The sequence below is a fragment of the Onychomys torridus genome, chromosome 5, assembly GCF_903995425.1.
Source record: "Onychomys torridus chromosome 5, mOncTor1.1, whole genome shotgun sequence".
Classification (NCBI taxonomy): domain Eukaryota; kingdom Metazoa; phylum Chordata; class Mammalia; order Rodentia; family Cricetidae; genus Onychomys; species Onychomys torridus.
This window is the reverse complement of record NC_050447.1, coordinates 104,413,461-104,430,156: the sequence shown is the minus strand read 5'-3', so window position 1 is coordinate 104,430,156 and position 16,696 is coordinate 104,413,461. Positions and strand designations below refer to the sequence as shown.

Here is a 16,696-nt window from a genome sequence, read left to right as displayed (position 1 = left end):
CGGGAGACAGAGGCATACAGACTTACGGTTTTCAGTCCAGCCTGTCCACAGAGCAAGTTGCAGAACAGCCAAGTTTAGGCAGTGAAGGAAACCACTGAAAAAGGAAAGCTGATGAAGATGTAATTGAACAAGGAGACCATGTTCCAGCCCTAGGAAACAGCAGAACTTGGCAAGCTTTAAAGTCAAGAACAGAAGAAAGGGTTTATGGAATCTCCCTCCAAAACTAAGGAAAGCTGCTGAGGCCAGGAATGTGGCAGGGGTTTCCCTACATGGAGGCCCAGAGAGGCCATTGTGTGAAGCTGTGAAAGTGAAGCCTGGAATGCTTTGGAGACCTCAAAATGTTGGAGATGCCAGAATCATGGGATACTTGCCAAGGAGAGCTACTAACAGGGAGTAGATCTAGCCTAGGAGAAAGAAGTGTGTTTCAGTCAACAAAGCTGAAAGGAGTTGGAGATCAGAAGAGTGCTTTGACATCAGACATGGAGATGCAGAGTTTGGAGTTTGCCCAGCTGGTTTTCGGTCTTTCTTTGGTCCAGTATTTCTGTACTATCCTCCCTTTCCTCCATTATGGAACAGTAATGTAAATTCTAGGCCATCATATGTTAGAAGTGTGATCTGTTTTTTATTTTTATTTTCAAAGGACTACAGTTAAGAGATTACATGAGTCTCAGAAGAGACTTTGGACTTTAAACACATTTGAGACTGTTACAGACTATGAGGAGTTTTGAAGTTGAACTAAATGCATTTTGCATTATGTTATTGCTATAAGCCTATGGGGGCCAGGAAGTGGAACATAGTAGTTTGAATGGGTATGTCCCCCATAGACTCACGTGTTTGAATGCTTGGCCCATAGGGAGTGGCACTAGGAGGTGTGCCCTTGTTGGAGGAAGTGTGTCACTGTGGATGTAGGCTTTAAGGACTCATATATGCTCAAGCCATGTCCACTGTGAGAGTTCACTTCCTGTTGCCTGCAGATTAAGATGTAGAACTCTCAGCTCCTTCTCTTCTCCCGCACCAAGTCTGCCTGAATGCCACCATGCTTCACGCCATGATGATAATGGACTAAACCTCTGAACTGTAAGCCAACCTAATTAAATATTTTCCTTTATAAGCGTTATTGTGGTCACAGTGTCTCTTCACAGCAACAGAAACCCTAAGACAAGTAGGAGTATTAGGGACTTTATTAGGATATCAATTGGGAAGAACAACTCACTAAACAGGATAAAGCAAAATCACTACAGAGTCCTGAAAGGCTGATGGCCAGTCCCATGCTGCTCCTGCTGCCTGAGTCAATCTACACTGCACTGTCCAAGCCCACGAGGGAGAGAAGAGAGTGAGGTGTATGTGCCCCCAGGTCTTAAGCTAGGCCTGAGGCCACACCCTAGGGCTGGTACCTTAAGGTCATAAATGGAACAGGTACCCACTAAATCTCCCCTTTTGTCTAAATAAGGAAGTCCTAACCTAATACAAAACTATATACAATAGGACTGATTATCAAGTATTGTCCAGGAGAGGGGAAAGGTAATAACATCAACAAAAATAGAAATACAACCAAAAAGAACAACATCAAACAAGAAACATATAATAAATGTCCAGAAATATCCAGACCATTCGTAAATGGCAAACTACAGAGATTACTCCAATAGTGTCCTATCCTGGCGATTCTAACTCTAAATGTTCTTAGTTAGATACAAGAGGATTATAACTGTAACTACCTAGTCTTCAACCCCATCAGGACCTGGGAAATAATATTACCTGAGTAAACAAGAAGCGCAAGTATGCAACTTCTGAAAATTTGCAAGAACTGACAGAGACAGCCAGCAGTCTGGACAGTCACCTAATGTTTCTCAGCACCCCTGGCATCCATTTTGGCTACAGGCCTGGAAAATCTGCCAGACCATTTTCAGAAGCAGCAATTTAGAAAGACAAGAAACATTTTTAATGAGATGAATGTACATACAATGCACATACCTATGCCTGCCAATAACTACATGAGTCACAGCAGTGGAGATTCCAAGTATACCAACCTAAGGACACCAGACTGCCATAGAAGTCTCTGGCATGGCATGGCATGGCATAGCAGACCAGTTTCTGATAATTTCCCAGGGAAAAGACTCCTAGATATAAACACAGGGCTCAGAGAACTGCAGCATTGTTCTCAAACAGCCCAAAGCAGGCACAAATATGTCCTTGCTAAAACCGTACACCCAGCAACATTAGTGCTCAGAAGTCCAGTGCATGATCAGGTGGGAAGGGCAGGTGGAGGAGCAATCTGACAGCTGGTGGGAAAGGTGTCTTTAGGCATGGTGCATGTGTTGGAGGGCTGAACAGAAGGGTAGAGCCTCCCAAGCTACAAGCCAAATCAGGTACCTGGAGCTGACCAGGACATCCCTGACACAGCTCTGACACCATAACAAAACAGATTAGGTACACTGATTTAGTTCTGAACAGCAAAGTGCTCAGGTTCTGAGGATACTCTGTTTCTACCAGCTGTGGCCAGAGAAAGAACAAGAAAGCCAAGGGAGAGGATTTCTGCAAAAGTCTCTCTTTCTGAGCAAAGAAATGTGCTCTGTCTAACCTCCAACCAGAGAGCTACAAAAGTCATGCTAAGATCTGTAGTAGAAGCATAGAACTCCAGGGTCAAGTGCAGAATGGGAAGCCAGGTTCTCACAGGCTATCAGAGCTTTGCTGGCAGCCCTAGGAGTACCACACTCAGGTTTCTCCACATCACCTCCCCTGAGACACCATCAGAGACAGTCTACTTACAGCCAAATGGACTCTCATATCAGAGTCTAATTCAGGAATTAAAAAGGCCCAAGCCACCTCACTTAGGTCAGAAGTGTCCTGTGATGGCTAGTTTTATGCCAACTTGACACAGGCTAGAATCATTTTGGAAAAGGGAACCTCAAATGAGACAATGTCCTCACCAGATTGGCCAGTGCCACCTCTGGGCAGGTAGTCCTGTGTGTTATACAAAAGTAGGCTGAGCAAGCCATGAGGAACAAGACAGTAAGCTATGTTCCTCCATGACCTCTGCATCAGTTCTGGCCTGACTTCCCAGGATGATGTACAAGCTGTAAGATGACATCAACCCTTTCCTCCCCGAGTTGCTTCTGGTCATGGTATTTTATTACAGCAATAAAATCCCAACCAAGGCAAAGATCCAAGCTACTAAGCTGCAATCTGCCTCATGGCTTATACAGAGGTGTCCATCCTCCTTTCAGTCAACAGGATATGGATTCCAGACCTCAGACTTGACAGGCTATCCAGACTCTAAAGTCCTTCAGACCACCTGAACATCAGGGGATGGCCAGATGGCACATTTGTTGTAGAATATTATTTTAAGGTGTGTTACTTTTGTTTAGCTCTGTGAAGCTGTGTTACTGTGCCTGTCTAAAACATCTGTTGGTTTAATAAAGAGCTGAAAGGCCAAGAGTGAGGCAGGAAAGAGAAATGAGTGGGGCTGGCAGGCAGAGAAGACAAACAGAAGGAGAAATCTGGGAAAGAAGGGAGGAGTAGCCAGAGAAGGAGGAGGACATCAGGGGCCAGCCACCCAGATACACAACAAGCAACAGAGTAAGGGTAAGATTTACAGAAGTAAGAAATTGGGATTAGCCCAGAGGTAAAAGGTAGATGGGCTAATTTAAGTTAAGAAAAGCTGGCAAGAAACAAGTCAAGCTAAGGCAGGGCATTCATAATTAAGAATAAGCCCCTGTGTGATTTCTTTGGGAGCTGGGTGGCAGGCCCCTGCAAAAGAGTAAAAACAACACACATTCCTTTGTCCATCGGGCTGTTCACACTGTAGTTGTCAGGAATGTGCAGGAGTCCATCTCCCAGCTACAGGTCCTACCTTTTGGTGGGCTCCTTTCTGATTGGGATTCACTGGTCTACAAGCAGGAATAGAGCCACAAAAGAAAAACCAGAAAGCAATGAATGAGTGCCACCCAGATGAAGGAAGAAGCCACAGATTCCCTCAGAATGTTCTACAGTGAGCACAGTGGTGCAAAGCCAGCAGAGATCCTCTGAGTGCACACAGGACTCGAATTCCTCAGGAAGCGGTTAGTCTACAGCCTCATTAAGATCTTGCTAAGAGGGCAGGCCAATTCCTCTACTGAGACCTCCCTGGGAGCAACTTCTTAAATTTTTTTCTCACACCTGCAGGTCACAAACTCATGCATTATGAAGTCAGGCTTCCTATGTACTGTGAGGTAGAACTTTGATTCAAGAGTCAACCTTGCTACACTTGGGCTGAGCAATACTCAAACATGTAACCAAGCCCACAATAGTGTAAAGGAGCCTTGAAAGGCCTTGGGAGGTGGCACCACCTATTCCCCCAAATAGCCTTTCCCTCCTTTGGTTTGCATGTCTGCATGTGATAGGTGCTAAATCAAAGATGGCATACAGGATGCTCTGTTAATGGCCACCACTATGCTGGGGGTAAGGACTATAGAGCTCCAGGGCAGGCATCTGTAATGGAGACACCAACTGTCTCAGTCTAAGTGCACAATGATGCCCAGAGAAATGATGTAGAACTCCACCATGAGACTTGACTCAGATACAAAAATCAGGCACAAAGCCAAGCCAGGCAGATATTCCTAGAAATGCCTTTTACAAGAAAGACCAGGAGGTGGGCTGGCCCAATGCTGCTCTGGTTTAAAACTGGGTGAGGCAGACAGAGGTGTGTGTGTGGGTTATTTCCAGGGAAAAATGACATAAATCCAAGCTCTGGTCTTTAAACACCCTCCTCCACAGTGGGAAATACCCACAGTCTGGGTTCTTGAATTTCAACTGCAGTCTGAGGCAGAAGCCCAGCTCTGTAGTACCATCCCACCACATGCTGTTTCCATGAACACAGTTCCCTCTTTGTGCTCTTCATCTGGTTGGCAGTGAACCTTTACTTCCATACAGAGGTTTGTTACAGGCTTGTCTGTGTTACATGCAGAAGGAAGCATGCCTACAGGTGTAGGAGACTCACCCAACAGGGCCAATAGCCCTAAGAGAACACTGCAGGGGCTGTGGGAAGCTCTGGTGGAGAGATGTTCTTCATGTGGATTAAGCAGGGAGCCTAGTGAGTACAAATCGTGCTCTTACTTCTCACTGACCAGTACCTCAACCACTCCTCTCCATTTCAGAGGCTGAGTGACCGGATGGGCCTTGCTGAACTTCTGAGAATTCAATAAAAGATGGTGGATGGAGCTTGTAAGCCATACCACATGACACTCTGATGTGGAGACTTCTTGCTGCTCTAAGACCCATGATCTTAGATGCATGGTCACTAGTGTGATGTGACACAGTACTTAGGTTCAGCACTTGGTTACTGGAGTTGGAGTTCAGTGACCTGGCCACCTGGAATGGTGGTGGGTCTTACTTCAAGGCCAGTGCTATCAAATGAGGTTGTGCTGCCAGCAAAGGCCACAGACATATATGATGTTTCTCCTCTTCAATTGAATCCAAGTGTGTGTAGAGAAAATCCCAGCAAAGTCAAGCACCCTATGGTCCCCCCTCCTTTTTAAAGCAAAGGGGTTGAGCACTCCATGCTGGGATATTCTTCCTGGGGCCAAATTGGTCCAGATACCCCAGGCTCCCCTGCTCATCTCTCAGCTAGAACTATGAAGGCACCCCCCCCCCCAGCATTAAACACAGACAACTCACACTTCAAACAGTGACTCCCAAACTTTATGCCTCAGGAACTGTCCCCATTAAATAAGAGCTGGAGGATGTGTATACCATACTTTTCATTTTGCTAAATATATTAATTTAAAAAGATAGTTTAAAAAACAAACAAGAGGGGAGTTGGGGATTTAGCAGGCCCTGGGTTTGGTCCTCAGCTCTGGCCAAAAAACAAAAACAAAAACAAAAACAAAAAACGAAAAAACCAAGAGCTGGGCAGTGGGAGGCAGAGGCAGGCGGATCTTTGTGAGTTCGAGGCCAGCCTGGTCTACAGAGCGAGATCCAGGAAAGGCACAAAGCTACACAGAGAAACCCTGTCTCAAAAAAACAAAAACAAAAACAAAAACAAAAACAAAACAAACAAAAACAAACCAACCAATCAACCAACCAACCAAAAAAAACCACCCCCCCAAGAAAACAAAAACATCTCTTTACCCTTTAACATGGCATCATTTCTCTCTCTCTCTCTCTCTCTCTCTCTCTCTCTCTCTCTCTCTCTCTCTCTCACACACACACACACACACACACACACACACACACACACACACACACACCAGTTTAACTCAAGAGTAACAAGGACAGTCTCAGACCAGAAGACTCTTGCTTGAGTAGAACAATGGATATTGCAGCAAACAGTGATTATACCTTTCTAGAGTTCTCCATCTATCCTAGGAGCAGGAGAGGATCACTAAGGAATGCAAAGACCTCAAGAACCATCTGGAAGCACAGCTACAGTGGTGCAAAGGCTCACTTACTTCTGATCTTGAAGAACTGTCCATTAGCAATAGAAGTAGAAAAAAAGCAAATGGAAGAAAAATGGGAACACAGACAGTATCAGCTATACATGGACAAAATGACAAGGAAGCGAGCTAAGACCAGGGTGTTCCCTGATGCCCTACAGAGCTGTGTAGTGCTCATGCTCACCTCTCCAAAGCCCTCAAGAAACACAGACACCTGCTTGGCTCTGAAGCCATGAACACTAGAGACTGCTGTAATGATGTAATGCTATGGGGTCCAGAGCCTATGTCAGAATTCCTTCAGACTTCACAGAAAAGGAGGGAAGAATTATCAATTCAGTGCTGTCTGATTACAACTACCAACTTAATGTGTAATAAAAAACAGAATAAGCAAATGCAAGTGAATACATATCTAAGCATCTACTTTCAAAATGCATTAGCATTCCTTACTTGAATACAGAGAGAATACAACCTTATTTTACAAACACTAAAGAATTAACAAAATACCCAATTTCATAATCATTTCAATACTCTAAGTCTCCAAGGAGATGGACAGATTATTAAATGAGGTTAAAATGACTTGCTTTAGAGAACCCATAGAGAAAACAAACGCAAACGGGCTTCCAAACCTGTATGTACTAAGCCCCAGCATGGGCCACTTGACACACACATGCACAGTGTGCACTCAACACCCACTCTAGCATATCTCTATTACGACAACATCATGCAAAACATACCACACTAGGGTTGTGAGGTTATTGGGACACGAAGAACTTGAACTTTTATATTTCCTGACTTGGGCAGGCTAGGTGGCTGGGGGAACTGAGCTAAAATTTTGAGCTAATGTTATCTCAAACCAGGTTTCTGCATTTTAAGTTCATGGAAGGTCAGATGGGGGAGATTCTCCAGGATTAAGGCCAAGACAGAAAACCAACTTTCCTGCAGTTCACAGCAACTATCAGGTGACTGAAGTGTCAAAGGTCACACACTTCTTACTAAGCAGAGCCAGCCGGAATTCCTGCTGTTCAGGGCTTTGCAGAGAAAGAAATATTTCATCTTTATCTTACCGGCTGGGGGTAAGCATTCTACCACAGAGTGTGTCCCCAGTCCAAGATTTAGGACATAAAGCATTTCATCCAAAGTCGAGAATCATTTTAAAAACTGGCATCTAAGTTTCAAAGAGTGAGTAGTACAGACTTCCAGGACTTGGTCTGTCACTGAAGACGGGACAAGCATCAGAGCTAATGTGGTCAGATGGAAGACTGCCTGTTAATAAGTGTCTGAGTTACCAATAGCAAGTTTTACAAACCACTCAAGTTTTCTCTTGCTTTTTTGTTTACCCAAAACATTAAGAATATTCATCTAGTGGTTGGAGAGATTGCTCAGTGGTTAGAGGACCGGCTTATCTTCTAAAAGACCAGGGTTCAATTTCCAGTGCCTACAAGACAGCTAACAACTCTAGTTCCATGGGATTCAAAACCATCTTTCTAGCCTGTGGGCACTGCATGTACCTGGTATACAGACATACAAACAGGCAAAATACCCATACATATAATATTAAAATAAATAAAACTTTTCTAAAAAAGATCTATGTTAAAAATAAATAAATTTAAATAAAAAAGATACTGATCCATCCATATTAGTTGGTGATGTAGAAAGGGAAGGTTCATTGTGAACTCCTCAAATTTATTTAGTGAGTAGTAAAGACAGGAAACCCTAAATGAGTTAGATCATCCTGAGGCAAGCATTCCAACTGCTTCTATCATGGAATCACACTCACTGTTATAGTCTGAATGCCTCTCCCCCTCATGTGTTTACTGGACCCTTCATTCCTAAATCTTGCAGTTCTGGGAGACAGGCCAGGTATCAAGTATCTGGGTCACGGGCCTACGTAGAGCCTTTATGAATGTCTTAAGCACTTGCCACTCAAGGAGGCTTCTATCTCCCTACACACTCGCTCACTCCTTTCGTCTTTCCACCACAATATTAGGAAGTAGTTCAAGTCTCTCAACAGATGTGGCCACTCAATCTTGGACTTCAAGCTCCTGAACTGTGAGATAAAACTTACTTGTTTTCTGTATGAATTACCCAGTCTCCGATGTTCTGTTATAGGAACAGAAAAGAGATGAAGACACTCAACCACCTTCACTGGCAGCAGATAAACAAAACTTCACCTATTTCAACTGTCATTCCTGTAATGCTGAAGACACTTACTGTGTAGTAAGTGAATAGATCCATACTTTCAGAGTGCTTGGAGTTCAGAGATATGCTCATGTACGTATGATTTTTGCCTCCCCAAATCCTAGAGAGGGACATTTTCAGATGAGAGAATTTAAGTGTAGACTAGTTCAAATGACTTGCCCACAGTATGCAGGACTTTCTGACACTTGTCTATAGTACAGGACTGTCAGTACTGGTATTAGACCACTGTTGTGGAAGTCAAAGACGGCACTTAGCTCCTAGAAAAGTTAAAATCTTACAGCTGCTCAAAGACCAGGGGCCATGTGCCTTGACAGCACATACCTAGGATAGGTTCCAGTTTGATTCCTGCCAATCAGGTATTGACACATTCAACAGCATTGTTGAACGTGGTTAGAGAGGAGAGTGAAGCAGTCATTCCAAAAATAGTCACCAAAACAAGGGCAGAAGATTGCTGTGGTCTTCGGAGAAAGGCAGCGCCTCACTTCCTTCCGCAGGGACCATGCCCTTCCAACCACTTCTGTTTCTTGACACGACTGGTAACCAAGGAAGTTCTCTAAAGTTACTGCTTCTCCTTCCAGGGTAGGCTACTACTTTGTTTTCCTGGTAAATCTTGCCTCCCCCTCTCTCAGTATGAAAGCCTCACCTCTCTTTGAAACATCAAGGGTCAGGGTAGACATAACCCCTGGCCTGGGCAGAATATGTCTGTTCCAACTTCCCACTTTCTCAGTGCTTTCTTCTCACTCTATTCCCTGTCCCCTGTCCAGCTACCCATTGAACTGTAGACCTGCCCTTGCCCCTCCTGCAATAGGTAGGTCTTATAAAGTTACAGCCTGACCTATGATTTCTCTGTCCTCTGGCAGTGGAGACTTAAGGATAGCTGACATTCCGGCATCTTTTAGAGAAGCCTGTCAGTTGGAACAGAAAACACAAGTATGTATGTAGTCTGTCCCTGACATAGATTTGTATGCACCAGCACTTGTGTACAATGGAAGATGAACCCTGCGGCCTTTCAGACTCAAAAATACCATTTGAATCTGGGGCACTTTTGGTAAAACAATAGCAACTAGTTCCAGGAGGGCTGTCATGCTGGCCCCCGATATCCGGGTCAGGACAGCCAGAGAATCAGAGGCCAGTTTCAGTGGGATGTGTAAAGTGATCGAGTTCCTAGCATCTCAGCCTGCAATGGTCAAATGTAGACCTGAGGAGGAAACTATGACCTATCCCTGCTAGGCCTAATTTGGGACCAAGGGTGCTTGTTGTACTTATAACCAGATCTCCAATGCTCCATCCCATCCTATCAAGGCTGCACCATTGCTCAATGTGGTGAGCTACATTTGTGAATCCCTCTTAAATGGTTAAAATGACAGAGAAGACCCTGTGAGACAGGTTGGTGGATAAAGATGCTTTTGCACAAGCCTGAAACCTAAATTAGATCCCTGGACCCAGAATGAAAGAAGAAAGACTCCTGGAAGTTATCCTTTGACCTCCCAAGTATACAGCATGGCACACACATGCCCCCACTCATGCGCGCGCGCGTGCGCGCGCATGCGCGCGCGCGCGCGCGCACACACACACACACACACACACACACACACACACATAAAGCATAGGCATATTTTGGAGGGAAAAAACAATAAGCAGGACTAAAATGATGTCAGAGATTTATTCGGTTATGAAAACACAATAGTCTGGCCTTGGGTAAACAAGAAAGAGGAGGTCACTGTCAGTCAGGCTTGAGGTCTGTACTATCTAACAGGGGAAGCACATAAACTACATGTGAGCACAGATCGCCTACACTGCAGTTGTCCAAACAGAGAAGAGCTCTCAGGGCAGAAAATACACACCAGACTGCTGTTACAGGATGGAGGCATGGGTATGAAGTAGCTTTAGAATTTTTAGATTTAACATGTATATTTTTAAATATAATAGCCATATTTTAGATATTAGGTTAATAAAATATTAGAATTAATGCTGCTGGTTTCTTTCCTTGGGTATTGGTTGGTCCTCAAGTACCTGCACTTCTTGTTTAAGACAGAGTCTCTCGTTGGCTTAGGATCTCACCATGCATGCCAATCTCTCCTATGAGTTTCCAGAGATTCGCCAACACCTCGCATTTTCCATAGGCTCTGGGGATCAGCACTGAGGTCCTCAAGCTTGCAAGGCAAACCCTTTACTGGCTAAGGCACCTTCTCTGTACTCTAGGTGTTCTTTGTGTATCTATGTGTGCCTATGCATGCACAGAGCTACAAGTATGTGGGGGCCAGAGGTTGATGACCAATGTTTCCTCTATCATCCCCCACCTATTTTTTTTGAGACAAAGTCTTTCCCTCAATCTGGGGCTCAATAATTTGGCTAGACTAGCTGAGCAATGAGCTCTGAGGATCAATCTATCTCTAGGCCCCTAGCACTGGGGTTATAAATACATGCCTGTGCTGGGTTTTCCATGGGTGCTGGGGTCCTGAACTCTGGTCCTCAAGCTTGTACAGCAGGCACTTTATTGACTGGGCCATCTCATGAGACTTCAGGTCTTTTGAAAAAGAGCCTTCCTGTGGACACTCAGCCTTTGGATTCCACACTAAGACTGAAAAATAACAAGGTACCTCCGCCTCAGTTCACCCTGGCCCAGAGAAAGTTTTGATTTCTGCTGACTCATCCCCTCCTCAGGGCAGTGGCTATGCAGGGACACTAGCAACTCCACAGACTCATACAAGTGTTTACTTATTTGTCTTCAGAATCCTCTGTTGGCTTTTCAGTCAGCCCAATATTCATGAAACCACACACTGTACTTATTTTTCATTTCTCCAAATAATACAGAAAAAACTTACAGGTTTTGAGATGGTGAATCTGCTGCTGGAATACACAGGTATTGAACTCCCTGTAGAAAGATAAAAAAATATATATATAAATAAACTAAAAAAATACTACACTGTGGAGTAAAGTATTAAAAGGAACCATTTACTTAGGTCAAAAAACAAGAAAATAAAAAGGAGAAGTTTTTATTCATCTTTTGTTGCCAAGGAACCAAGGAAACACTCTTTAATTCAGGTTCCTGATTCTTTTCCATGGCATGTCAATATTCACACTTTGGTCTATAAGCAGCAAATATCACAAATTTAGACAAAACTTGAGGGATTAAAAACAGGCTTTGAGCACTTCAGTGTTAAAGTTCACAACTCATCCTAACACTTGTTCTCATATTGTCTATGTTACTTTAGGATTCTCAGAAGGAGGCACTGTTAGTCAGCACCTTCAAAAGAGCTGACAACTATGATGCGATGCCATAGCTTCCTATGTCAATTTTAGTATTATAAGCATTACAATTCTACTACTAGGCCTTTAAATCCTGGAAACAATGTTGCTTGCTTTGCAGAACAATACTACAAGCTCGTGTGGTAAGCTAACATATTTATTTCCCCCTAATTTGAGGGGATGATTTTTATACCCAAGGTATATAAAGAGAAACAGAACTGGTTTACTTCTCTGCAGGAAAGATGGACATTGTCATTCTAAAATCTTCAATGTCAACAGCAACCTTGGAATGGAATATGTGTAGTTGGTAGCCATCCCAGCATTGGCCTGGAAGTTCCAACCCCCATTGAGGCTTCGGTAATGGTCACGCCCACGAGGCAGGGCGGAGGAGGAAGTGGAAGACCCAGGATTGAGAGGAGGTCTCTCTCTTGGTTCTGGGACTCTGGACGCAGGAGGTAGACTGAGCAGAGTTCTCCAGAGAACACCACCAGACTGCACCATACCTTTGCCAGACCCTACAACCTATCCCTTCATTTGTAAGTTACCCCACAAAATAAACCTCCCTTTTAACTACATGGAGTGGCCTTAATAATTTCACTAATATTTGGTGCCCAACGTGGGGCACGAACCCATGACCCTGAGATTAAGGGTCTCATGCTCTACCGACTGAGCTAGCCGGGCTGGCAAGCCAGCAAGGAGGTTGTTTACGTAGATAAGACTTATAGAGTTATTGTCACCTATGCTTGTCATCTCTATAATTTATGTTAGTTAGTTTATCCAGATTTATAAATACATAGGTCAGATGGACAGGTAATCTTCAAACACTTCATGGACCTAGAGAATATGGCATTTAAATAACTTAGAATTCTGTTGACGTGAGACACAATTGCTTCTGGCAGCACCAATTTAATCCTGAGAGAATGTTGGGCTTCTAAGACATTTCCATTTGGAAGTTTGTCTTCTTGGCACAAAATGGCCTACTGGGCAAAGAACTGCCCTTGCCTCAACTGCTGACAGTACAAATGCTGTCCTTTCTGGACAAGCGGGACACAAGGAAAGCGACCACTATACTTTGCCAAGACAGGGTAAGATGGTCTTTCAGAATTCCTGCTTCTGAAAATGGTCTGTCAGATACTCTAGGCCTGTAGCCAATTTGAATGCACCAATGATGCTGAGAAACATTAGGTGACTGTCCAAGCTGCCAGGTATCTCTGTCTACTCTTGCAAGACTCCCAAAAGTTGCTTGCATCCTTCTCCCATTTCTCAGGTATTATTATATTCCTTCTCAGGTCTTTGATGAGGTTGAAGATTAGCAGTTATAGTTACAACTTAGTATATATACATATATAATATCTTAGATAGAATATATTAAGTATTAGACTCAGGTTCTTTAGGATAGGACACCTTTTGGAATGATCTTTGTAACATGCCACCTACCCATGCTCTAGACTTCCCTGGATTTTACTATGTGTTTTTTGCTTGATATTGTTTGCACTTATTGTAATTCCAACTTATCTAGGTCATTATCCCTCATTACTCCTGGACAATATTTGATAACCATCTCTTTGTATATAGTCTTGTATTAGGTTAGAACTTTCTTATTTAGACAAAAGGGGGAGATGTAGTGGATAGCCATCCCAGCATTGGCCTGGAAGTTCCAACCCCCATTGAGGCTTTTGGTAATGGTCACGCCCACAAGGCAGGGTGGAGGAGGAGGAAGCAGAAGACCCAGGATCGAGAGGTGGGCTCTCTCTTGGTTCTGGGATGCTGGATGCAGGAGGTAGACCGAGCAGAGTTCTCCAGAGAACACTACCAGACTGTGCCATACCTTTGCCAGACCCTAAATCCTATCCCTTCATTTGTACGTTACCCCACAAAATAAACCTCCCTTTTAACTACGTGGAGTGGCCTTAATAATTTTACCAATAAATATGGTAAAGGATAGATGAACCATTCGTGAACTTTCTCTTATATCTGCCAAATGTCACAGAATCTTGTCACTTTGTCTTGGACAGCCAGAGAGAAGAACTAATTAGTGTGAGAGGTCAGCATGATGCACAATAATGATACAAATGCAGCCAAGTTCCTAGGGAGTGGAAGTTATAAAACAACCTGCTTTTTAGATTTACTTCAAGTCTTTCTGTAATTTTTAGTGTTGATCTGGTCACCCGGGAGGGTCACTAGAGCTGTAACTAGACAACTACAGTATAGGCATCTTGCCGACCCATCCTTATGCTTGGTGCAGACTCAGCACCAGGCCCTCTAGTTTTGGGAAGCTTACAAAAAGGCAAGTTCTGAGCTAGCAGAAGGGACAGAGCATGGCAGCTCATGCTTTGCTGGTACAGGTGGAGGCAGAGCACATCCGACAGTTGTATAATGGGAAAGATGAGCTGGTTCTGGGACTTTAGCATAGAACCCATTTCTCTAGCTCTTATGAACAAACTATGAGCCTCCAACTGCCTATTAATTTGCCCTTTTCTGCTGAAACTGGCTCAGAGTGTGATATGTTGTCAGCAAATAAATACCTGAATGGTACAACCCCCTCCCTTCCCATCTGCTATTATTGGTTGGGGGTAGCATGAGAAAAAACTCAAAATAAAAATCAATTTTCCTTCATCACTTCTGTGCAACTTTTGAAAAAAGAATCAACTTATTTAATCATTATTTGAAAGAAAATCATTATAAACAGCAGTTATTGCATCTTTCTGTACAGGCTTCTGAGTCCTGGAGAAGATGAAGTCTACCTCTGATTATTCATAGGAGCATCCCACCTGAGAGCAAACGGGCTTTGCCGAGTGTGGAAGATCTGCTGACAGGACAGGGAAGGGAGGCAATGGGCTCTCCTTTGTATGTCCACTTGCCAGCCCTCCAGCCTATTTTGCCTCTCTTCAGGTTTCCTGGGCTCCTGAAGCCGTGCTATGCTAGGAACGCTGACCAGTTATTTTAAACACTTAACACTCTTCCAAACCTAGGGGCATATCATGGCGTCATTTGATGGGTAAGACACTAGAAAAGAAAGTACTTCTGCCAAAAAAAAGTCATTTTGTACTCTCTTCCACTGAGATGAACAAGCCTGTTGTCGAATACACACACCCATTGCTTCCTACAGCTAAATGGGAGTGCCTCATTCTTTTTTTGCTCTTGAGTGAGAGATCTGGCAGTTAGGTGGTCAGGCCCAAAGCTTGTGAATTTCTTCTTCCCACATACTCCCTCCATCCCCATGGCAGACCATACTTCCAGAGCACAGGATTCTCAAGTGTACTACAGCAACCTCAGCCTGGCAACTCCAGTCAGGCAAAGGGCTAAGTGGCCCCTCCAGGACAGCACAGAAATGCCTACTTCTCCCTCATGGTGATGAATAGCCACAACATTCTAGTAGAATCTATGTACTGAGATGATAAACAAAAACAGAGACAATGAAGAGAATGGTCAGAGTTTAGGCCAGGAGCATTCTGCCTACTAAAGCATATGCCTTGAACACTTGTTATCAGGTAAGTGGGAATCATTCTGCTTCCTGTATGCTATGCCAGATAGGGCCACATTTACCTCTGTGCTACCTGACGCACATAAGGAAATACGCTTGGGCCCACAAAGTAGAACCTGCCCAGTATTCAGGAAAATCTACCAGCCATAGGAAGCAGGTGGAAGGCATTCTCTCTGTGTGAGCCCCAGGATAATGAAGTGACATGCTGTCTGTCACTCTAGGCTCCTGGCCCTCATGGCTGAGATGGGCAGGTGGCAGCTTTGGCTTCCTCCTCACTAACTTGTAAAGACGAACGTGTGGCTCTCAATCACATTTGAGTACCCTGTGCTGTTAAAGCAAGACAGAGAAAAAAGGACAAGATGCTACAGCATCAAAGACTGTGTGTATAACCACAAGAACAGCTAAATTCCTGGAATGATTGATGTCTGGGCTGTGGGAGGCATTCACTCCAAGTCTGCATGCTGAGGATAAGTGCTAATCAGCTCCATAGAGATCACGACAGGAGAAGAATGCAGGGTGTGCATGTGCTGGTAAGTGCCATCAGGGAAGGAGGAGAGCTAGGTTTTAGGCCATGCAAAGGGCACGTTGTCTACATATGCTCTAGTGATACTCAAACAGAACACAAACCACTTCACTATGACCTACAATAAGAAATATGCAAATCTAGTCATGGAAGGAGTCAAAACCGTCACAAAGGTTTAGCTGCTGGCCCCCAAGAGCATCTATTTATCGTGACTTAGTCATTAACAAAGCACAGATATCTTTGAGGCCACAGAAGGCAGAACTACAGCTACCCAAAGGGCGTCAGATGCCTGCACATGTGCACAGCTTTTAACAGTTAGTTACTAATTCAGAAAGCAGCACTGAGACCCCTGCGCCACCAGAAAGCTGGGCTGACTTAAAATCACCCTGTACTACTAAGCGGAACAGACATTCCCTCTCTATGATCTATATAGAGGATTGTGCTCTGGAGAGCTTTGCAGAGAGACAGATAAAAGGTAGGATGCGTTTACTTACATTATGGAAAGGACAGCAAAAATCAGGTTAAAAAAAAAAAAAACCTTAAAAAACATCAACAATCTAAAAAAAATCTACAAATAGTAAAAATAGCAACAGCATTTCCAGGAGTATAGTGTTTGTTACATATTTTCTGCTTCATGTTCCCTCTAAAATTTTGAAACACATAAAAATAAAATTGGTTTTCTGTTCCTTGAAATAAAATTCTTACAAAATAAAGAAAAATAAAAATTGAGCACTTTCTATAGTGTTTCAATAGTGGCTAGTGGGAAGCCAGTTAACATTCATGGAGCTACTGAACATCATTGTCACAACTTTTCAAACCCCAGAGCAGTTA

At 43.7% G+C, this 16,696-nt stretch overlaps 1 protein-coding gene across 2 annotated transcripts in view; it reads right to left on the bottom strand.

Annotated features, from left to right (window-relative positions):
- The window catches only part of Dusp22 (dual specificity phosphatase 22), a 60,333-nt gene that overhangs the window by 8,615 nt on the left and 35,022 nt on the right, over positions 1–16,696 (bottom strand). For both annotated transcript variants that reach the window (XM_036187818.1, XM_036187817.1), the window contains exon 4: positions 11,435–11,484. In XM_036187818.1, the coding sequence (XP_036043711.1) occupies positions 11,435–11,484 (50 nt within the window). The remainder of the gene's footprint in view (positions 1–11,434; positions 11,485–16,696) is intronic.